The sequence below is a fragment of the Corapipo altera genome, unplaced genomic scaffold (assembly GCF_003945725.1).
Source record: "Corapipo altera isolate COAL_440 unplaced genomic scaffold, ASM394572v1 55, whole genome shotgun sequence".
Taxonomy (NCBI): Eukaryota; Metazoa; Chordata; class Aves; order Passeriformes; family Pipridae; genus Corapipo; species Corapipo altera.
The window spans coordinates 4,753,170-4,777,220 of record NW_020884882.1 but is presented as its reverse complement, the minus strand read 5'-3'; the positions used below and the strand labels follow the sequence as shown (position 1 = coordinate 4,777,220).

Genomic DNA, 24,051 nt, shown 5'->3' with positions numbered 1-24,051 from the left:
GACAATGGCTATCATAGACTACCTGATTAACAATCACAAACTACCTGATTAACTTTTGGTACTAGTTCTAAAATAAAAATTTGCTGAGTAGAGCAGTAGAAAATAATATCTGTATATACTTAGTTCTGGAATAAGCTCTTTACCGTGTCTGAGAGTTCTGTAGCATTGAACTTGCAATCATTCAATCATTTAAAACATCCAGACTATTAGTAGTATCTATCATCTTCTGAATGGGAAACACTGAGAATGGAAGTACTGTCAGACTATTGTAGTTTGATTGTTAAGCAATACTCCATTTTTTTAAAAAGAATTTTACAGTTAAAGTTAAGTGCATGTTCTTGAGGAGAAAGCCTGAAAAAAATTGAGTTTTTTTAATAATTCTAATGCTTGCAGAACTATGGAGATAAGCAGTAAATCTGTGTGGTATACTGATATAGCCATCGTCTCTAAAGGACTTTAAAGTGTTCTTAACTGCAAACTCCTAACTCACTGCTCTGCTGAGGGTTTTATCTATTGTCTGGCAAACAGGAGGTCACATGTTTCAGGTACTGAACATGGAGCTAAAAGGGCTTAACACCAAAGGAGAGAAAACTGCATCTGACAGTTGCTGAAACTTCTCAATGTCCAGCAAAGAAATATCCATCAGAGAAAAAATGACATGTGTGTTCACAGTTCTAGTGCAGTATGAGTGTGTCAGAGTCACTGACATTGTGGTAGCAGCTTACCTCCAAATGCATCTTCAGGGTTTTCCTATAATTGCCAAAAAGACAACTAGTGTTCTTCATAGATCCTTTCATCAAAGCTTTTACAATAAATAAAGAAAAGAATGAAGAAAACCAAATGGATAAGGATGGCTAAATTGATTAGTAAATCCTAGGCATCAATGACTAATGAAGAGATTGGTTGGAGATAAAAGTACTTCTGTGTCATAGATGTACTTTATAATAGTTTTCCTTTATTTTTGTATAGTTGATGATATTAAAGTGAGGTTAAGTTATACATACAAACCTGCTGGGTTTTAGGAGATGCATGATAAAGGAAATTCAGTGATTTTTTTTTTTCTTAAAAAGAACATTTTTCTTACCAAAACCAAACTATCTTAAACACAAAACTGTATCAGGTTACAGATTACTTCCTATTCAGACATTTATATAAAACATTGCTGTCTTACCTTTGCTGCTATAGAAAATCTAAACTGTTCAGCAGATGTTGATTAAAGACATCCAAGTTGCTGCGTTTAACATTTCAGTTTAAGTTTAGTGGTGCTTTGATAGTTTATATGTAGAAAGACTGTCTGGCCTGCAGTAACTAATGGTGAAACTCAATATGTGCATTGTCTTTCGTGCAGCTATAGTGCAAATATTAAATTACATCTCATAGTAACAAGAAACTCAGTTCTCTGATGAACGTTTTGAACACTTCAACTCTTAATGGGTATAAACCTATGTACATTGACCATATGTTAATTTAGAATGGTTAAGAAAAGACATCTTGAAAGAGAGGGGGCATTTTCTTTCATGTAAATGCATTCCACTGCCCATTATATATCAATATAGATGATTTCTGTGACCAGGGAGCTAAAAGGAAACTTTCCAATAGAAAGGATATTATTATTTCTGATTAATTGCTGCCTAACCACTTAAGCTTCACTGCTGTGGGGTTTTTTTCCCCCTATATTTTACCACTGGTACTTAAGGAAACTCATTTAAAATAATATCATGTGAAACTGTATTCTCCATTACAGGCTTTTGAATGCAATTTCTAAGGACAGGCTGCTCTTATAGTAGAAATCAACATAGCTGTATTGAATTCATATAGCCATCCATTAGTTATAGTAGTAAGGAGGCAGGACTGTTATTTTTACTTTCAATGTAACATTTTTTGCTATTACAGAATTTTTTTATTTTTTTAATTTAAAATTAATTTCAGCTTTTAGGGCTTCCCTTCTCCTCTTCAGCCTTAATTTTAAAATGAGGTAGTGTAAAGTTTAATGTTTTTCCTCTGTTGATTTTGATAAGTATTACATTATTAATTAGAATACTTTACTGGAAAACTGGGAAATAAGAGAATATTGGATATCTCAAAAAATTTGTAAGGCTGGGGAAAGAGAGCTGTAATTAAGGATTAAATAGGTCTGAGCAGTTTTAAAGCACCATATTGGCACATTTGTCCCTTCAGGTGTGAAATGTTTGGGATTTACGAGTTCTGTGTAATTAATTTATCATTTAGAATTGAGAGCAGTACACTTCTCTGAAAGCCTCTGAATAAAAAAAAATATACTGAGAGTTCTCTGTGTTCTGAAACAATCAAGTAAAACTGACATTAACTCAAGTGAATTATCTTTCCGTATTTTTGAAGTCTTTATACCAAATATGTTTAATATTGTCACACAGTTCTGTGTTAAAGGGATGTTGTGAACCTTTTCTTATAAGGAGATATGTAATCACTGTTATAATGTAATTTGTGGCCAGAGTCTTCTGACAAAATTAGTTGTAGCTGCAGGTAGGCATTTCCTATATCATAATTGTATATGGTCGAAGTTACATTGTCCCGTGGAAGACTGTGATGTTTAAATGTGCATTTATTTTACTTTTGTCTAGACTCTTGTATCTTTTATAGCTTTCCATTGGAATCAAAACTACAGGAGTTGCTTAAATGGGAGATGTATTGAGTTTCACATTCAAACCTTACAAAGCATGTTAAATATCTCTTTAAACTTTCCAGGAAAGGAAATAAAGGTATTCTTTTCTTTCACTCAAGCTGGTGATTTAAAGAGTAACCTTAAGCCATCAATAGAAATATAGAGTGGTGCTGGTAAAAACAAAACAGATATTTAGAAAATATTGCAGTGCGTATATACATAAATTAAAAATGTATGAAAAATAGGCAAGAAAAACTGGTAGACTACAAATTATGATAGAGTTTAAATTTGCTGGATTACCTACATAGAAGTATATGGTATTTCAGTGGAGTGGTGACTTTCTAGACTTGCAATATTTTGTTGTAAACCATAGTTCTGGATTGATTAGGAAACAAAATTAATCTAAGACAGCAAGAATGAAAGTGAAAAAATACTCTAGGTAATAAACCAATTATTTACATTGATTGGACTTGATTTAAGAGTTATTGAAAAGGATAAATGAGCTATAGTTGAGGGGTATTTATTTGGAGTGAAAAAGCAGACTTTTATCTCAGATATAACCTTCTTCGTTGTTTTCATTTAGAAAATATTCTTCAGTGTTTCAATTAGGGAAAAAAACCCAAACCAACCCTCACAACCTTTAAATGCAGATGGGGGAAAAGAAGTGATGACTAGCCCAAAGAAGAAATTTGGAGTGTTAATACCAGGAGGCTGAAGGGAGTGATAAATACAGTTTACAGAGTATTTGAAATGGGATGTGGTAGTGAAAATTGCCAATATTCTGTCCTCAGAAATAATGGCTAGTGGAACAATAGATGATAACTGCTCTCTTAATGACTTCTGTGTTGTACCACCTGAAAAATCATGTTTGAGTTCAGACATCTCATGGTCAGAAGAATGATGTAAATGTAAAAGTGTTAAACAAAAGTAATAGAAACGTGTGGGGTTCAGGTATCTGTCTAAAGCTAATAGACCTTAGTTTTTTATTTTAACATTCTGAAGGTATAAATATCCCAAATGAGGATAAATTATTTTAGACAGTGTAAAACTTAGAAAATGAGTAGCATGAAATCAGACTGACAAGGTCATCTATTAAGTGACTGGATAGCCTTCAAATGGGAAAGGAAATTCAATTACCATAGGTTTTTCATTGGGTGTAACATAGGCAGTCCTGGAAAGGATCTTAGAGTATTATAGTATGTTCCACTGCCCACAAGCAGGATTTGAAGGAGATTCTTAGAGTGAATGAAAACATTGCTTTTTCTCTAGGGATTAAATCAGGCTTCCAGCCTCTCCACATCACAACCTGCTCAACCTTTTCACTTTGAAATGAAGTCCAGTTGGAAGGTTTCTGCCTGTTATTCAGAACTGGAGGTTATGGCTCTTTTTACTAATTAAAAAGAAATGTTTTTTTCTGAATATCTGTCTGTTTGCCGATCTTAATATTTGTCCAAAGTGTGTAAAATTACCATATTTCTCTTTAATGACCACATTGATTTTAATAAGATATTATACAGGGAAATATTTTTTATTAAAAATAAGGTAACATGCTTTTTAGCACCTTTCTTGTGATACATTGGACATGCAAACCTAAATCTGCGTTTGGAACAGACTGGTAAGCTATCTTACAGTTTATGTTGGTTTTCTATTTCTATATATATTTCTCTTCATGGATTTGTATATTTTAAAGCAATGTGCTCAACATACACCTCTTGTGCTACTTCACATTCCTGTTGTCCAGTGTATTGATTTCTCCATGTTCCTTGCTCTGGAACACTTCCTATCCTACTAATTGGCTCCTACTCTCTTCCTGCAGCCCCCTGAGGTGCCTATTCTTGCTCTGTTTCCTTTGTAGCTTCCCTTTTCAGTATTCCCTGTTGCCCAACACTTGCTTGTACAACTTGTCTGCTGCCTCTCTCTTCCCACCATCTGTTAACTTTTTTATGAGACGTACTGTAACTCTTCAGTCTGGGCAGAGGCCCCCAAGTCTTCTCAATTGATACAGATGTAATAGGAATGACAAGATACAAACTAAAAGGTAAATCACTGTTCAAATTCAATGATATGTATTAAAAGTATAAGAATGTCAAAGCAGCTTTTTTCTACATATAAGTTTACATGACAGTATATTAGTATGTACTTCTCTGACTTGCACAGGACAAAGTGTAACAATTTTCCATGCCAAGTCTTGAGAAATCCTTGTGTAAGCTCACATAGCCTGCTTTATATGCATCTACCCCAAATAGTACAAAACTGGCCATGAGTGAAAAAAAAATCACTAGATGTTTTCAGATACCTGAGAAGTAGGACTGAGCAGAAAGGTATGATTTTTCATGATTAACTTTGAGAAGTACTTCAGGTCATGTTTTCAGGTGCTCTCAATGTGCAATTGGGCCAGACCATTACCCTGAAACTCGTTAAGTATTGTGAGATGTAGGAATTCAAACCCAACCAACCCAGCTTGAAAATCTGACCGTTGTATATACAGACAGCTGTTCTAAGAAGAATTAGCTTGTTAAGAATGAACATCTACCTCTTTGTGTCATTACTGGAATTATGTGTTAGTCTATTTTGTATTTCTGTATTTACAGAAATCTGGAAAATACCTGTTGCATCACAATAAATACATATAATGAGAGCAAAAACTTTTCAATGGACATCTCACAAGACTGTGAGTCCTGCTTAGAGGAGTCCAAGAGTCAAGCTGTTTTGTTCAGAGAATTTATTGGCCCCTGAGGAGAAGGAGACAGAGACTGAGTATTTCCAGATACACAAGTGGATATTATCAGCCCAGGCTTCTTTTGGCTGGCTTCCTGGGGAAGGTTAATTTTAGCATTAAGTTCCAGCTCTTTCTCAGCTGGAGTCTGGCAACAGAAGCCAAGCTTTCAGTCCAGGAGCTCCCTTCTGTGTGACAGCCTTCTCCTCTCTTGGCTCCGTTTGCCCACTGACCTGCTTTTATAGCCCTGTAAAAGTATCAGCTGACTTGAGGGCAGATCTCTTCCCTAAGCAGCCCTGGGGGAGTTTTCTTCTCCTCTCTGTGTGAAAACTCAGTGCACACATCTTCTTCCTTAATGCTTGTTGATTCCTCTGAATCCTTCCCATACCTGTACCTTTGAATCCCATATTATGGAAGGAATCTAGAATTTCACAGTAAGTAAAAATGGATGAAATATTTCCTTCAGTGACTGCACAATAAAACAAATGTACATGCATGTTTTGGAAGAAGAAGAAGAAAATATGCATACCACTTTTGATCTCCAGTTTTAGTTGCATTTGCCTCTGTTTATTGATGCAATAGGATGCTCTCAGTTTCTACATGTACATTAGTATAGTAGGCTGATGTTTACAATTATGGAATAAAGACAATTATATTAAAGTCACAGATATAACAGCGCTTTATTGCAGGTACTGACCATAGAATATGACTGTGTATTTCCAGTAAATAATACACCTTTTCCCCTAGTGATCAAGGGGAAAAGATCATAGGTTCTGTTCCTTTTAGTATATTTTTTCCTCTCTCCAAAATTCCAGGGCAAATATATTTTTTCTTTAGGTAAACTTTACAATCTTATTGGTTTTTTTTATGTACTGTAATAATACTTTGTACTTCTGTACTGTACTGTTTTCCCTGAGATTTTGCTGATCCTCAGTTGATACTCCATACTTTTAACAAACTGAATCATATGGAATATATGATGACGTGGGAAATACTTGCATATAATTCGTGTAGATCTTTTGATTCTACCACAGACTTATGTGCTTTCCTCAGCCCACTTCAGTAAAGTTTAATTACTGTGTAACATCTGTTCAGAAGTTTGATATCAACGTAAATTTCATGTCTTCATTAATCATGTCCTTTTTTGTATTCACAGCTTTATGACTCTACTGTGGTAAATGTGTTGAGTAGACTATGAAATGGGTGGATAGACAGAGTGAACATATGAGACTAAACTGTTCAGTAGCAAGAATGTCTTCTGGATCTTAAAATATTCCTGTATTCCTATATTACTTTCTCCTTAGGACAGAGATTTGTTGTAAGAAAATGTGCCAAAGCATTTATAGTAAGTTGCAATATAAAAGCTACTATTAGTCTTGTTCAGGTGGCAGAGCCCTCCAGCTTCGTGTTTCTGTGGCAGCCAAGAGAGATGCAAGGGCTGAAACTTTGTTTATAAAAAGCGGACTTTAGGCACTGCAAATCTGGAAAGATCTTATTTTTTTTTTGGGTTACTGTATCTGTGATGTATGAGAGAATTTTGAAAACAGTTGATTTAGTTATCAACTAATAGGAAAAAGAAATGTAAGAAATGCATTTTACTATTGTTGTATGGAGTTCTGATAGTCTTTGCATTCAAGTTCAATATATCACTCAGTCATACTACAGACCTTATAAAATACAAAAATAGAAATAAAAGTATGAATCCTTGTTTTCCCTTTTCAGAATAAAAATTGAATAATGGCCCAATTATTACTATTCCATAGAATCATATTCATATAATTATCTATGTTGGAAGAAAACCTTAATAATATCAAGTCCAACTGTTAATCTAGATATCAAAATTACACATGCAATTTCCAGCCTTATTTTTTTTCTTTAAGATGAAAGAAAAAATCAAATCAATATTGAAATCCACACTGAAAAATAAGTGTCTGAATTTTCCTTAATATCTTTGCAGTTTGAGAGAAAAAGGTATGAAAGATATTGACCCAGAGCAAGCTCTGCCTTTATGTTGCTCTGCCATGACTAACAAAGCACAGCATCTGCAAGCCAAGGGATACCCTGTCCTGGTTATTCTGCTGTCTGGTCATGGAGCCCTCAGTGGTGCTTGTGCACAACTCAGCATGAAACAGAAGAACTGCTAAAGTTCTGGTGACAGATTTGGGAATTTATTGATGAAATAGCCACTTCTGGGGCTGCCTTCTGCTTCTAGTTTCTGTCTTCATGGCTGTTGGGATTTGTGTATCCATTTGATATTTTTTTCTGGGCAGTCTTCAGTTGAGTGTCTCTTGTTTAGAGATGATGATATTAATTTTTTGCAGTTGAGGCATTTGATGAGTAGCTATAGAAGTGACTGAGATACTTCAGATTTCCGTTTTCAAAACCAAATGTACACTGAGTTTGAAATTTAGTTCTCTGTCTGTATTTTAGGTTTTAGGTTTGTTCATACAAAAAAAGTTGTGTATATCTTGAAGTAGAACAAAATTTAATCCCAAGAAGACTTGAATCCACCATTTCTCACTCCTTAGAAATGTCTGGTTATTACTAGTTATGTAATGTTGATCTTCTGATCGAATCTAATTATAACTGCCCTTTGCTTTTTCTTTTGTGGTTGATTCTGCTACCCATGTTTGTTAATTACTTCATCAAAGGTTTTATACCTTTCCTTTCTTGTCTCCTGTTCTCTTTGCTTCACTTCATTCCTTGAAAATCTCCGTCTCCAGACATCAGCATCTCTGTAAACCCTTTTTTTTTTTTGTCTTGTATTTTCTTTATATTTGTTTGCTACTGCAGCTTTTTATTAATTTTTTATTAATTCCAAGTCCTGTTTTTTTTATATTCTGGTCTTTGTGTATTTGTTATAATTTCCAGTTGTCTCTTTGAGGTGTGATACCATCTTTGCCTCTCATCTTGCATGGCCTCTTTCTCTCTAATGAGAAATTACAGAGAAGTCTTGAGGTATTATTCTTCCTTACTCAGTCACATAAGGAGGTAGCCACACATGCTGCATAACTTATTTCTTTTGAAGAAGGTAATGTGTGCAGTTGATAATCCATCTCGTGGCTTGTAGGCACTTACATAATTTTGCATATCCAGCTTCATAAATTATTACTTGTGAATAAACAAAATGAGTTGCCTCATTTCTGCATTATTTTGTACCAGGCGCACACACAGAATATGCATCTCCCTTGGATCAGATTGTTTTTCTGTTAAATTTTTAGGTTATGTTAATTTGCAGTATTTGATTAAATGCTTTATTTCATATGTTGGTGACAGATTTTGCAGCTTAAAAGGACATTCGAGATAAATATGTGAGTGAATAACTTTCATAAAATCTTGGATAGTCCTGGAATACCAAACAGGAAGCAAGTACCTCTTTTCTCTAGTGCAGAATTTCAGCTGAATTCACAGTGCTCATTTTTTTGAAGGGAATTTATTCTAGCCACTGAGCAAGGCAGAGACCAAATTTTCATGGAGCCTTTCGCAACTGTCTTTGCACAGTCTTGCCTAACAAAATGAGTCGTACTTGGTGTGTCATCCCAAGACATGACAGTTGCTCTCTATGAAATGGGACACTTGACTTACTGTCACTGCCTATCACAGGGGACAGTGTAAATCTGTGACAGTGTTAATACTGGATAATAGCAGCATTTTGTAAGTATAGAGAAAGTTATGTCTTAGGCAGGCTGTTGGTTTGTGTTTTATTGGAGCTATTTGATTCAAAATTGTTTTTAAATATGTATGTTAATATAATAAATATTATAATATTACTAACAAAATGTGATGAAAAATTGAGATAAATTGACTTCATTGAGAAGAAGTTGGTATCAAAAAATCCTGCAGTTTTATTTGTGAAATAATGTAGTATTTTACATTGCAGTAAATTTACATTACACCAATTAGAATTTGAAGCCTTATTTTGCTTAAACACTGTGTAAACTAACATCCTCCTGGCCCAGAGCACTTGCTAGTTCATTAGAGACAAGTTGCATGTGAAGATTAGTAACTTCAAACAAAGGAAAAGGGAAGATGATGCCGCTGCACTGGATAAAACAGACACCACCATGTGGTTAATAATGTAAATGAATACCTAGAATATATATACAGTATATTCATTTATGTATATAGGATATAGGTATAAAAATAATGATCAACCATACAAGTAAGTTTTTAAACCCCAGTATTAATCTGATGATCTGTGTGATTCTAACAGAAAAAAACCCCAATTTTATAGAAGCAGAAAATGTTTTGTATTGAAGTGCTGTAACTTTGGAAGGAAACAGTGTTAAGTGTACATCAGGAGAAATACTCAGATTACCTTTTCTTTTTTTCCAGTTTCTTTTTCTGGTCTTATGTATTTTTCTGTTTTTTAATCTTGTCAAGTAGAGCAAGATTCTGAAGGATTATTTCCTGCTTGGATTAGGTGCGTTGGGAAGGTAGCAATAGGGTGATTACTGGCTCCTGCCACTGCTCTATTGCTCTTGTCATCAGGTTCATGTGAGGGCTGATGTCTGAAGCAGCATTTGCTTCATTAGCTCCTTTGTGGCAGGCACTGTGCAGCTGCATTTTGGTACTTTGAAGTGCAGTCCTGAAGGCAGTTTGAGGTAAAAACTCTTTAGACAGATCAGTCTTTTTGTGTGAAAACCTTACAGACCTATTGAACTGGAGAATGCTTTCTCCTTATCCGTGGTTGGAAATGTTGTTTTGCATAACCTAAAGGACTGTGTACTTTTTATGGGCAGCTTTAAAGATACTTTTGCTGTCTGTGGTTTAGTAATCCACTGTCATGTTGGTAGTGTAGGTTTGAGCTGGCCATATGCCTTGAGCCATCTAAAATCTCTGGTGTTTAAATCTCGTGGGGCAAAATAACATGAGAATATAGAGCTAAAAGATGCTATTGAACCACGAGGTGTGTTGTAATCTGAAGTAAGTACAATGTTGCTGTATTACTTCAATTTGGAAAAAATAATTTTGCAAGGTAGTAACAGGAAGGCGCTCAGGCAATATTTTAAATTGAGAACATATTGTGCAATAGACAACTATAGGTAAGAAGTATTATTCTATTTAGATATAATCAAGCATTTTAGTGGATATTGGAACTGCTAATGGAATCCAAGAGTATTTTATCATGTCATTATAAGATTAAAAGCTTTTTTCCAGTTACATTAGTAAAGCCAAAGATTAGAAGATCAGTACATACCTTACACTTTAATAAATATGCTTAATTGCAAGCAGCAACCCTTCATTTTATAACTTTATATTGTAGTATAATTTTGAATATAACATTAATTTTTAGAATCTAAAAGTGTTGGGTTTTGACTTTTGAAAAAAATATTCCTAATTTATGCTTGTCTGTCTATCTACTTAAAAGGAGGAAAACCAAAGTGCAAGTTTAGGAGACTGGATGAGGAACCATTTCTGGGGCAGCCTCTTTCAAAACAAAAGATAATTCTGCAATGCCAAGCTGTAGAAGCAGAAATTGTCCTTCAATGGACTCATTTTGTTAGTTGAAATGCTGCTTATACTGAAAAATGTACTTAGGTCATATTATGATTCTAAGTGTAAAGCTTCCCCCTCCCACCCCATAGGCTGAAACTTCAAATAGCTCCTGTAAAGCCTGTTAATTTTAAAATACTTTGACTGACTTGCTATTTATTAACTGTACATAATTTGGTAAAAAATCCTGGCTAAAAATCTATAGTGCTTTTCAAAAACTATACTTCTATATTGAGCTTTCAGGTAATATAAGTTTTACTGACATGGTAGGGAAAAATGGTTTAATTTTTTTCTGTGAGTCCTTAATCACAAATTATGCACACACGCATCCACATGGAACTGAGCAGAGATGTTGGGATGTCTGTAGACACATCTATTTTACTGAGTCACTACCAAAGCTCATTTCATCTTCTGGGATATCCTGAGACATTTCTGAAAAGGACCATGTGAGCCAGAACATTTACCATGAGGCTTACTAATAAAAATAAATTGTGTGTAAGTAGCCATTCAGAGTTTATACATTTGAACTATACCTAACTGGTTTTTTCTGATTTGATTAATAGTTACATTACTTTTGTCTTTTTTATCTATGTCTGTGAGACAGCAGCTAAAGTCTGAAAATGAATACTAAGTTTTAAAGTAGTCATAGATAATGCTCATGTTGGGTGAATGTTGTGGTTTATTAAATCTCTTTTTCCTGTAGTGCCATTATTGTTTAAGTAGATTGCAACAGTATTTGGGAAATTGTTCAGTAGAATTTTTATTCTTAAAATACTAAGATCTTTTTTAGGAAGTAATGAAAATGATACATACAAAGGTTCTGTTTTCTCCTTTGGATTTTAGTTTTACATTTAAGTTAAACTAATCTTATTGATCTACTTCACTAGAACAGACATGACCTGTCTTTTAATATGACACAGAACTCAAAGACTTCTGGCTAGAGACAAAAATGAATTTTAGGATTAAAAACCAGTGTTACGAAATACTTGTCTGAGTTATTTAAAACTCAAATACAGAGCAGAGAGGAAAATACATGCAGCTAAGGTTAAGTATATGGCTTTATGGTTTCACTAGTTAGGCCTAAGAAGTCTTGGCTAAGTTCTCTCTTATGGGGTCTTAGACTCTCTTATACTTTAACGCATATCTCTGAAGGCAAATTGTTGTAGTGTGGAACATTTTCTGTGATTATATAATTTTCATGCAAGTACAGTACCTTAATTTTGATAATGAAAGGAATTTTCCTTTGAGAACTTGGTTTACTGTGAATTTTAAAGCCTGTCTGCGGGTGAGATTTATTTTAATCCCTTGAGTATTTAATAAGCATTCCTGAGACTGTCGCCAAAAGGTGACAAGATTAGCACTTGAGGTTTATTGACAGGATGTCTCATAGGAAAGACATTTATCTGTAAGGGTATTGTTTTAAAAGGAAGAATAAAGTCTGGCTTAAGCTCTGAGAATATACACACTTTCTGAAATGCAGAAAGAATGGAGCAGTTTCTTTTCATCATGGCACAGGGACATAGCAGTTTGCAGAGGTAAGAAATCCACGTTGAGAAAACTTCACAGTGACTAGCTTCCTATCTGAAGAAAAATGTAAGTGCTTAAGGATTAAGAAAGTCTTAACAGTCCCTGTCATAAGTTGAATTCAGGCATGCTCAAAAGTCATTACTCAACAACAGAATTGTATCCTTACACATATGCTTGTACCCACATATATATCTGTTGGAGAATGACAGAGGTTACCAGAGGGTTTGTTGTTCTTTCTTGGTTTAAAAAACCCAGGAAGAACTAAATCATATCTTATATTCCAAGATTTTAGCATGTGAGGCTGCTCAATCTCTTTGTCTCCTGTAATGTCTCAGAGAGAGCTCTGTGATTAACTGGTCATAAAGTCTTGTCTGTATTAGCAGGGCTTTGCTGCTCCTGTGCCCATCCCAACAAATACTCTGTGGTACTGAGTCTACTTTCACATACCCCAGTGTGGTCCTGTTCCCTTCAAAGTATTTCCTTCAGGTTTATATACCACAAATAGAAGAATAATCAGATCCTTTCCTCTTACTTTATCTATGGACTATGCATTGAACAACTTATTTTAAAGCAGTTGTGATTCAATGGGGATGTTTTTAATTTGCTGCCTGTTCTCTTTACCTCTGAGGAAAGAATTTTGTAAATGCTGAATAATTTTAGAACATGTTTTCTTGGTTAAGGGTTGGATCATATTTTAAATTAGTTTTAAGAGGAAGGAAATCGTGTAAATGCTGTGGAATTCAGATAAGCACTGTGCATAGGAAATAAGTACTTTAATTTAGGGTGCCTAGAATTGGTAGGTCAAGCTGATGATAATAAAGGACCAGATCTTAGCTTTGTTTCAAAGAACATGTAATCAATATTCACTCTCCTGTTTTATTTCTCTTTTACTTGAGAATTTGTTTTTGTGAAGCTGAAATGTGCAATTGCTTAAGTATTCCACAGGGTGTCATGAGGTAGTTGTTGGAATCATTAATACTTGGATGAAGTAAAGAAAGAAACGTAGTGTGCAGTCCTCTGAATGCCAGCTAATGTAATTTTAGATGTGACTAATACACATGCCATAAAATAAAAAGTTCTTAACTCATTAACACATGTATCATATTTCTGTATCTGTATAAAATATACACACGAAGAAAAATATTACAAGAGGTCATTTACAAGAGTGAGCTATTCTGTGTCAGGTCTTCCTAAAGAACCCTTTCTATATACTCCTTAGTATTTTATAGTTTATACAGCAAGTGGAATCTTTGGCTCATAGCAGCAATCTGACATACAAAACTATTTATATAAAAAAAGAAAAAAAGAGAAAGAAGAAGAAAAAAAGGTATAATACTTGTATTTGCCGTACTGTAAAGCATTTCTAATTGAAATGTTGTCCTCCAAATTTACTTACAAATTTAATTTTAATTTTATTTAAGTTCTTTTCAAATTTAAATTTATTTAAACACACTTCATGCAGTGCACACAGCTGTACTGTGGATTTTCTGACTTGTTAATTATAGATATATATGATGTCAAAACTTAACCTCAGGGTTTTTTCCTGCACACGTATAATGTAGTAGGAGGAGAATTTTTAGCAAGGTGTGCCCCAAATTAGTGTGTTTGATTATGGTGGTAGATTTTTGGATATGAAGATCAAATTTTTATTGGCATAACTGTTGTCTTCTGCAGAGCTACACACAATAAATTCAACTTCAGGTTTGTAAAGAAATCTTTAAATACAGTTTAACAGTAACTATAAAGGATCTTGCTTCTGTTAAAATCTGAGTTGTTTTAAATACAAATGACATTGGCTATGAGAAAAAAAAAATCATTAGGTTATAAAATGAACAGCAAAACATCATTTCAGTAGGAAGAGAATGTGATCCAAAGTGGAAAATCACTAATGAAAGTAAGATTCTGAATCTTTATTGACATTAATAATTAGTCTGATTTTGACTACATATTTAAAACCAATTTTGAACAAATGACACTGTATGGATTTTGGCATATTTTCTCATATTATATAAAGTGGCATACTGAAATGATGGACTAGTTAATTTTCTTGTTACTATTTATTTGTGCAAAATCTTGGGTTTGTGCCAGTGGCATAATAGTGAGTGGCACTGAGAGTGTAGGACAAAGGGAGTTTGATTCTTCTGACAGACAATTAATGACCTTTTACACCTATGACATAACACGTGTCCTCTCTGCATTATGCCCAGGAGGTCACAATGCCTCACAACCATAGGAAGGGATTGCCATGATAATCAGCAGCTGAGTGCTTTTAATTGAGTTTACTTCCCAAATCCACATCGTCCTGTGGACAATGTTTTGTGCAAAACCCTTCTGATTTAACTCCTTCTGATTTAACCCTTTCTGATTTAACCACTATAAGTCATGACGTGTTTAACAAACCAGTGTGTTTGTAGGTACCTTGGCAATAGGTTTAAATACTTTCTAGAGGAAGAACCTGACGTCTAAAGCAGTTAAAATATCCAAAATAGAGTGGCATACTTTAAAACTTCATGAAGATGTAGAAAGTGAATGGAAATGGTGGCTTTTGAGGTTTTTAGTTTGGTTTTGTTTGTTTGTTTCTGGTTTTGGCTTTTTTGAAGTATAAACACCCTGATCTCTGTCCAGGTGAGTTTTCTTTACAGCAGGGCATCGTGGAAGAAGAGGTTTTTAGATAGGCAGGTTATCATCTTTCCTCTTCCTCAGTTTAAGGCTCACTCTACTCGCTTTGCCTCGCCCTTTCTTTGTCCTTCTTATTGAGCTAGAATAATCTAAAGGGGTAATTCCAGGCATACTTTGAATTACTGAGATAAATGCAGTACCTTAAACTAAAGTGATTAATATCAGAAAATATTTAAATAATAAAATACCTGACTGCATTGAGATTTTTCCTATAATTTATTAAAAAATTATACTTGTTTAGCAAAGAAAAACAAAATAGAATGGAGAGAAGCAAAAAACTATTGATATTATAGCAGGTACAAACTTGGGAGTATCATATGTGTGATATGTATACACTCAGCACCCAAGTTCCTCTTGGAATGTTAAGACAAGGTTGATGAATATTATAATCTGTTTTTATTTTCAGATTGAAAATCTACAGGAGCAACTTAGGGACAAAGACAAACAACTAACGAATCTAAAAGACAGAGTGAAGTCGTTGCAAACGGATTCCAGTAACACAGACACAGCACTGGCAACCTTAGAAGAAGCTCTATCAGAAAAGGTAATGTTTTGTCATGATCAGCATCATGTGCTGCTCTTGTGGGGGAGCTGTGGGCAGAAAGTGTCTTTTTAAGTCGGTCTGGCACCTGTCACAAAACCTATGGGCCTTGTCAGGAAAGCAGGTGGCTCTGTTCTGGGAGGATGAGCAGGGAGGGGCTGCTGGCTGATGAGTGGACACAGGGCTCAGGGAAAGTAGTATCCTTTTAAATGGTCACAGAGAAATGGCCCAGGACAAGGGAAGATTTTTACTTAGTCAATGAGATGAGTGGTTGTTCCCTGAAAGAACTGAAAATTGGACACCTGACTTCAAGAAGGTAGAAGTTTGGATATTTTTGTGTCTTTGTGATCTTGATTATGCTGTTCTTTCGTCCATTAAGCAGGGCCTAAGTGAAGAGCCAAGAGGAATTGGCTGTACCAATTGTTACCTTGGCTTGCTGTTAGCAAGTTTCCTACACTTCATTTGTAAGGGAAACTGTGTTTCATAAAAAAAATAATTGAGAATTAGTTTTTTTTCCCCTTTACAAACTGTATGCCTTTAATTTGAAAATACCTAGCAGAAGGGATAAATCTGGGCTGCTTAAATTAGTGCCAACATTCCTACCAGTTTCAGTGAGGTCAGGTTTCTTCTTTCAGTTAACTTTGAATGTGAGTTAATGCAAGTGAATTTATATGCCCCAAAAATTAGTACAAGTATCCACATTTTGCAGCTCACAGATCTTGATATATACCACTTAAATATGAACAGGTGAGTGTGACTAATTAAAGTAATATGTGCCATTCTGCAGTGTGTATGAGGGTATTTATGACTGTATATGACCTTAAAAAGCCACTGTGGTGTTGGCACTTGCACATACAATGTTAATGTAGGATTTTTGATTTCTTGTGTGTTTAATTGCCTTACTAGCATTTGCTTGGTCAACAACAGTGAAAAAAGTTGGCATAAGTATGGCTTCCTATGGGTAAGCACACAGCACTTATACAGGGAAGTTACATGTGTTTTTGTAATTTTTCACTGCTGGTCTGGACACACTGCTCATCCATTTCACAGCATATTAATAAAAAATGACACAAAGCACTTGTTAATCTGTTTTTCCTTGGTGTAAACTATCTTTTCTGCATTAGTCACTTTCCCAAAATGCCCACAGAGGCAGCTGAGAGTTTTATTAGAACAGTCCTTTAGCCCTTGTGCTACAGTTGTCAGCGTGGAAAGCAGAGTGACTGTCACACTGCAGACTTGCCAGTTATCCTGTGCAACTGAGCATGAAGTCAATTGTCAAAAGCCAAAGAAACCCTTGCATCCCATTTTCTGCTTCAGCAGTATCTGCAGCACTTCAGAGAAAATGCACTTATGTGATATTTCTTAGCTGGGGTAATTTGCTAAGTTGCAATCTGTCTCCAATTTTAATGTTATTTCTCTGCTGAAAATATTAAACTAATGAGAGTTTGCCAGAGTTCGTAATAGAGCTAGCTAGTGTGGAACTATTGGATAGATTATAGTTGTCTTCTGACTGCCACAAATACAAAAGATTGCAATCTAACCCAAATTAAATAACTCTAATTAGTTTTTAAGTCCTTTTTGTATGAGTACCATTATAAAATCAGTTGAAATAAATGTTAGCTAATAAATACATGTAAAAGCATTTATAATTTTGAAGAAGTTTTCTGTATATCTGAAAATATTCTATTGTTGTCAGACATACAAACCGTGTAATTTTCCTAAACTCAGGATGCATTATTTTTGAATGTTGTATTTAGTATAGTTCCAGAGTTTGTTTTAAAGTTATGCTATGGAATTTCTTTGTGTATATAACTTGACATGTGACAACACTAGAGACCCTGATGGGGTGGAAATTTTGTGTCAAGCTTTATTTGATACCTGAAATAAAGATTCAAATCCAATAAGTGATGCTATTTTTAATGTTTTAGAAAAATTTAGTGAACTTAGATCCTTCTCTGAAATGTATTTTTGTAATTCATATCTGCTTCATTTAGAATTGCAGTTTGGAATGGATATACATGAACAGACACTTTTTGAAAGAATCAGTGTGATTAGTGGTTTTTCTAAGTGGAATTGATTGGAATTCACATGGGGTCCCTGAGGTTGAATTCTGTACAAAGTAGTCACTTTGCTTACATGCAGTCAGCTGGGAATGGCATCATTCCTGGGGTGTTTGCAGGCTGCTCTGACATGTTTACAGTGAATGCCATGGGATGTTTTCCTCTGCCACAGAGATTTCTGACTTTTTACAGCTGAGGAAGGTGATGGAATCATTTGTAAAGCAATGCTTTTGAGAGGTGTGGAAGCTGAATTGTGCTGTGGTTTCTGGTGACTGTTTCAATCAGTTGTGGAGAGATTGTTGGTTATAAAAGTTGTGTTGCTGTCTATAAAGGGAGGTACTCTATGTGTAAGTGGTATGCTTATTGTTCTATATTACTTTGTTAATCTAAGGAAAGGATACACAGATTTATTTAAATGATAGACCTTTTCTACAAATGAGCTTTTGAACTTCTGATGTGTGACCACTGTGTCTGTGACACTACAGTTAGAATTAAGGTTAGCTTTTGAAAAACAGGGTACTTGATCTTAGAGCCTGAGGAGAAAGTTCCCAAGGTAAAGACATCTATCTCTCTGTGTGATTTTGATTGTTTATTGTACAGAGAAATCACCCACAATTTCTTTTCCACTGTAAATCTCTTGAAGGCCAAACTTTGAAAAGCAGGTTTTCTGATGTTAAGTATGATTTCTGAGATGTACTGACACATTGAAAGAAGCCAGTAGGCATGTCCTAGAAGTTCCCAATGGACTATTATGCCTGGCTTTCTTCTGTCTTCTGGCAGCTAAATACTGTGACAGTGTATGTTTTTATATGTGTCTCATTCCTTTTTGTGTCCAGCTTTCCAATCCATCCTAGATGCTCCCAGTGACTTTCTTATCCCTATTCCCATCTGAGTAGCATTCTTAAGACCTACAGACTTTATCAATAGTTATTAACTATTTCCACTGGAAATACTGATAGAAATATGAAATAGATGTTTGTCCAAATGGAACAAAACAAGAATTCCTAATGAGTTTCTTATTAACAAGCACATCAATATAAGTACTTTTATCAATTTAATACATGCTGCTGCTGTTAAGAAAGTATGATGCTTTCATTTAAGAAAACCTGAATTCCATGGAAATACATTTGAGGGTTTTGTTTGCTTTTTTTTTTTTCCTAGAAATTGTATCAAAGCTACTTTGCAACTATATAATTTTGTTTTATACTCATGATTTTATACTCAGATTAGGCTCAGTTTTTGGCTTTATCTTAATTCTTTGTCAATTCAATAGTTTTTGGAATTTTAATTTAAAAATAATGAATAAGATACTTCTAGAGCATCATGGGAAGCTCTTTTAAAATAGAAATAAAATTTATTTATACCACTTTAGTTAACCACAATCCACTGAAATCTAATTGAATTGCTTTTCTTGGTTTCTTTTGGAAGAAAAACAAATTATGATCATACGATATGAATGAATTATGAAGCTTTTTTAAAGTCCCAAACTCAAATGTTTGAGCATTTATATTTTTCCTGCATTGTTCTTGAAAATATACAGATTGAGATTTTAGCTCTGAATTAGAAAATATGTCCCCTTATTCTTTCTGAAAATAGGTTTTTTCCAAGTATTTGTCTCTGATTTTCTTTTTGTTTTGCAGTTAGTGATTAGGTATCTTGGTAACACTTAATGAGAAATTAATGTAGACATCATAAAACAACATCAAATTTTCCTGAAATGGACTCCTTTTAATCTTTGTATTTTTGTGACAGTATTGCTGGTATAATTTATCCTCTTGGTAGGATTCAGAAACAAATCACCTTCAGTCACATTTGATTTCATTTTAGAACTAAATTGCAAAACTTATTCACTCAGTTATTTACTTTTAAGTTCAGAGCCTCTCCTAAGCACTGAAAATTCTTAAAAACAATAAAGGTTACATTGCAATTAAAAAAAAGAAGTTTGAAAATCAGACTATGCAAAAGTGCTATCAGCTTCCTTGATGTTATAACAAGAAACTTTTCAAAGAATATCTCAGCTCTTGGACTGGCCCAAAGCAGCTCAAGAGGTTGCTTTCATGAAGCTGATATTTATAAAGTTGGTCCTACTGTAGCAGCACACAGCAGATAAGCAGTGGAGTATGTCTGATAATAGAGCTATATGCTGGGGCAATTCAGTTCCTGCTTCTGTGATAAAGTGCAAATAGATTAGACCTGTGAGGTCCCAGATTAGTGCATGAGGAGAGCTCGCCAATGCAAATAAGGCTGAAACAAGAACACATTGTTGGGATTTCTGCTAGTTAGCTGTTAATCAAGTAAAACATGGTATATTAGGGCCTTTTAACACATTTTTGACATTTAGCCTTATGCAGCTGACAGATAAATTAGTCTTCTTTTGTGATTGACTGAGGAAAAAAAAAGTTATACTGTTCATTAAAAAGATTAAATAGTGTTATGTTTAATTCATTGTAGATGAAAAAATCGTTTGGGTAAATAAATCTTCAAGAAGCAATTGCTGTAGAACTAAGTCTGCATATAACTAGGTGGAATCTGAATGGTTATTAAACTATTCAACTTAGTGGTGGCTGGCATTTTAATGTTAATATTCAAGAGATTAAGATTTTTTTATTATTTGTTGTTAGGAATAAACTTGAAGTTATTTAGTGTTCCACAGAACCATAGAAGGGTTTGGGTTGGAAGGGACCTTAAAGATCATCTAGTTCCAACCCCCTTGCCGTGGGCAGGGACACCTTCCACTAGACAGGGCTGCTACAGACCTCAGATCATCTTCAGGGCTCTCTCCAACATGTCCACGTCCTTGTGTTGAGGGCCCCAGAGCTGGATGCAGTTCTTCTCTGAGTGGAGTCTCATCAGAGCAGGACAGACGTGCAGAATCCCCTCCCCTGACCTGCTGCCCAGACTGCTTTTGATGCAGCCCAGGACATGGTTGGAAAATGCATTACTGAGTTGAATATCTTTCTGTATCCATCACAAAACTAAACATATTCAAATCAGTGTAGATCTTCAATGAAGTTTCTGTAGTGTGTTACTCTTATCAAGTATTTAAAACCTTGGACTTCTGATTTTGAAATCCAGAGAAATCTGGCATTGACTTCAATACCATTAACTCAGTCATCCTCTGCTTCTGAAGGTTGTTTTTTCTAAGTGCCACATAATGCAAAGAAATTTTATTCTGTCTTTTCTTAAAATGGATCCTGACTTTTCTATTTTGTAATTCTTTCCCTTTTTAGGAAAGAATAATAGAGCGTCTGAAGGAGCAAAGGGATCGAGATGACAGAGAAAGACTTGAAGAAATTGAATCTTATAAAAAAGAAAACAAAGACCTGAAGGAGAAAGTTAATGCTTTACAAGCTGAACTGACAGAAAAAGAGGTCAGTCTTTTCATAAAGTCTCTGCTCTTCTGTCTATGTCATTATGATGAAAGAAAGTGCATTAGGATTACTCTTGAATCATTTCAAGTTCTGAAATTCTGCCACTTCAGTGGTCAGCTTCTGAACTGCTATTTTCTTAAGCGTTCTTCAGAGGCCTCATTTGTACATAAAGGATTGCTTCAGGTTTTACACAGTTATGTGTCATTGTCTCTACTTTTGTCCTTTACCTAAGCCTCCATTGGGCTCAAATATTCCATTGCTGCTTCCGTTTCTGTTCGTCAGTTAGAGCAATAAATTTCAAAGTGTTTGTACCTCCAGACCAGACCTTGTCTGTATAACGAATGTTTCTGTGTTTCGCTGCATTCTATCCCCTGTGGTTCCAGTTGGTTGTGTTCACAAAATGGTGTCTTTTGCTATCAATGCTTATCTTTGCATCAACTTTTTGGGGAAGGGGAGGGGGAACAGGATCCAAGTGATTGCTAAGTTGGCAATAAGTTAGTGTCCTGGTGACTAGGAATTAACTTTTTACTCTTGATCGTTTTTCAGTCTAGTTTAATCGATCTCAAAGAACATGCATCTTCATTGGCATCAGCAGGGCTGAAAAGAGACTCCAAACTTAAGTCTTTAGAAATAGCCATAGAACAAAAGAAAGAAGAGTGTAGTAAGTTGGAAGCACAGTTGAAAAAGGTAAGTTCCATCTTAAACAATCAGCAGAACAAAAATCAGCATCGCATACCCTCATTTTGGAATTATGATCTTATTTACTCTTTTGGAGTAAATCTAAAATCTAACCATCTTATGCTGTTTGCTGATGCTTGCATCAAATACTGCTTTTTCTCACGAGGTTTGTACCAAAGCCACTAGTGAGCCTCAGAAATTGTCCTGAATGCCTCTATAAGGGAATTCTGAGACTCTGTAGCACATAGATGAACTGGGAGCAGGACATTGGAGGGAAAGTAGAAGAGCAGAAAGAAATTATCAAACCAGCAATTTGTGTGTATGTGAATTAATACCACTTTTAGAAGTGAACTGAAATGTTTGTGGTATGGGAAAAAAATTAAAGGCTTGTCCAAGAAGTGCTGTACTTCCTAGTCCAAAAAATTCAGCTTCCAAAATGGAAACTCTAGCTAGGTTTTATTTTGATGTCTTTTTGGCTTTCTTGGTGAACACATGTTTGTGATAATTAAGCAAAATAACGCAAAATCTATCTCAGCTGGCAATTCAGTATTTCTATTCAGCAAGTAGTGGAAGCAAGCATTTAAAGGAAAACATGCAAGTCCTGCATTTTATTACATGGTTTTATTTAAATTGCTGTGTTAAACTAGTTTTTGCTTAAATGATTTGCAGTTTGTTGATACCATTGTTTCTTTGACCTTTCTTTGTGTTGTTTGGTAGTGTCTGCTCTCATTGTTCGAACACCAATCTCATTACATATTTGATGGGTTTAGGCATTACATTTGCCTTCTGCAATTCATGACTAAGTGTATGTCAAATGTTATTTTTTTTTAATATTGATATAATGTTTCATTTTCTAGAAAATAATATTTGTTCTGTGAATGTTACCACTGTTAGGATAATATTCTTGACACTCTTTTTACCCAGGTTGTTTAATCACTGCTCAGTGATTAAACATTGTTTCAATAGCCTGACCTGTGAAGAAGGTACTGCAAAGTATAAAGGATACCAGAGTGCAAACCTTATACTTCTACTATTTTTTAATTCAGAATGAATATGTGCAAGTAGGTGCCTGCATTAGATGTTTAGATGTGGAGAGGAAGGGAAGCTTTTTCAATAAACATATACAAGTGGCCTATACAAATGGAAGCACAAGTATTTTAAATGTCTGAGAGCTTATAAGTGCTACTGATGTCAGAATTAAAATATCCAAAGAAAAGGTTTCTCTGGAAGTCATTTAGTTTGGTTTTGTTTGTTAGAAAATAAGTTTGTTTACTTTACACTTCACCACAAAATATACTTCATTGCAATCTGAAATATCTTATTTTCTTAATTTAAAGAAAAATAGTTAAAAGAACCCTGAAAGCACAGATCACTTAAAAAAACCTAATCGAAATCCTCTTGAAGGACTTGAAATCCTAAGTCAATCTTTTATGACTGTACATATAAACACATCATACAGTCATGGAAAAATAAGCCCTTATAAAAGTCAGAGAGTGTCTGGGACGTCTTTCGTATAAAAAGGGAGTATGTTCCCTGTGAATAAATACAAAGGATTATTAAATGAAAGTTGAAAACATAATAGTTTTATTATATCATAAATACAGCATAAAGCCCCAATGGAAATTCACTCAACATTTGTAGGAGACCAGGTATTTCCACAATAAAATGGAGTTACAACCTTCTTTCTGGGCATGTTTAATTGAACAGAAACAGTGACTGTTAATGATAGTAGACTCCAAACAGTAATTTTCAATTCACATTTTCTCTAATGAAATACTTTATGTTCAAACCTGTAAATATCCTGTGTTAAAAGTAATTGGTCCCCAGAAAACCACCTTCCCCATGTTTTCACTCCTTAGGAAACTAACTGAAACAGAAATCAGGGTTACTCTTGCACATACCTGAGTTAGAGTAGGAGGGGACATCAACATAGCTGGGAGTAAATTAACCTGTGTGTCCCATAAGTGTGCTTGAGTAGGAACATTAACCACTACAGGAGCTGGAAGGACCAGGCACATTTTATATCTCTCTTTAAAAGTGACTCCAAGGGGCTGTCTCGTTGAAAAAAGTTGAATGTAGTTTGCACATTACTCCTCTCTAAAAATATCGTAGAGAAGATACTTTCCATTATGAGACTGCAAAATAATTGTAGTTCGATGTTGATTTATATGTCTTAACAGGTTATACTAATAAATATAAAGATAGTATTCTGTGCACACTTGCTAGGAGTCAGTTTTCCATGAGCACTGATGGTAGAAGTGCTAGGTCTGAAAGAAAACACGCACAAGAGGCAAGTCCAAACTAAATCTGTAAATAAAAAAACAACTTTTAGAGTTTCTCTT

At 34.7% G+C, this 24,051-nt stretch overlaps 1 protein-coding gene across 9 annotated transcripts in view; it reads left to right on the top strand.

Annotated features, from left to right (window-relative positions):
• The window catches only part of ERC2 (ELKS/RAB6-interacting/CAST family member 2), a 433,721-nt gene that overhangs the window by 142,703 nt on the left and 266,967 nt on the right, over positions 1 to 24,051 (top strand). For 6 of the 9 annotated variants that reach the window (XR_003527255.1, XR_003527254.1, XR_003527253.1 and 3 more), the window contains exons 8-10: positions 15,466 to 15,603; positions 20,891 to 21,031; positions 21,578 to 21,718. Coding sequence is in view for 1 of the 9 variants with exons in the window: in XM_027640844.1 (XP_027496645.1) it covers positions 15,466 to 15,603; positions 20,891 to 21,031; positions 21,578 to 21,718 (420 nt within the window). In the remaining 8 variants the exon portion in view is untranslated. The remainder of the gene's footprint in view (positions 1 to 15,465; positions 15,604 to 20,890; positions 21,032 to 21,577; positions 21,719 to 24,051) is intronic. The other 3 variants (XR_003527258.1, XR_003527257.1, XR_003527256.1) reach the window with 1 other exon arrangement.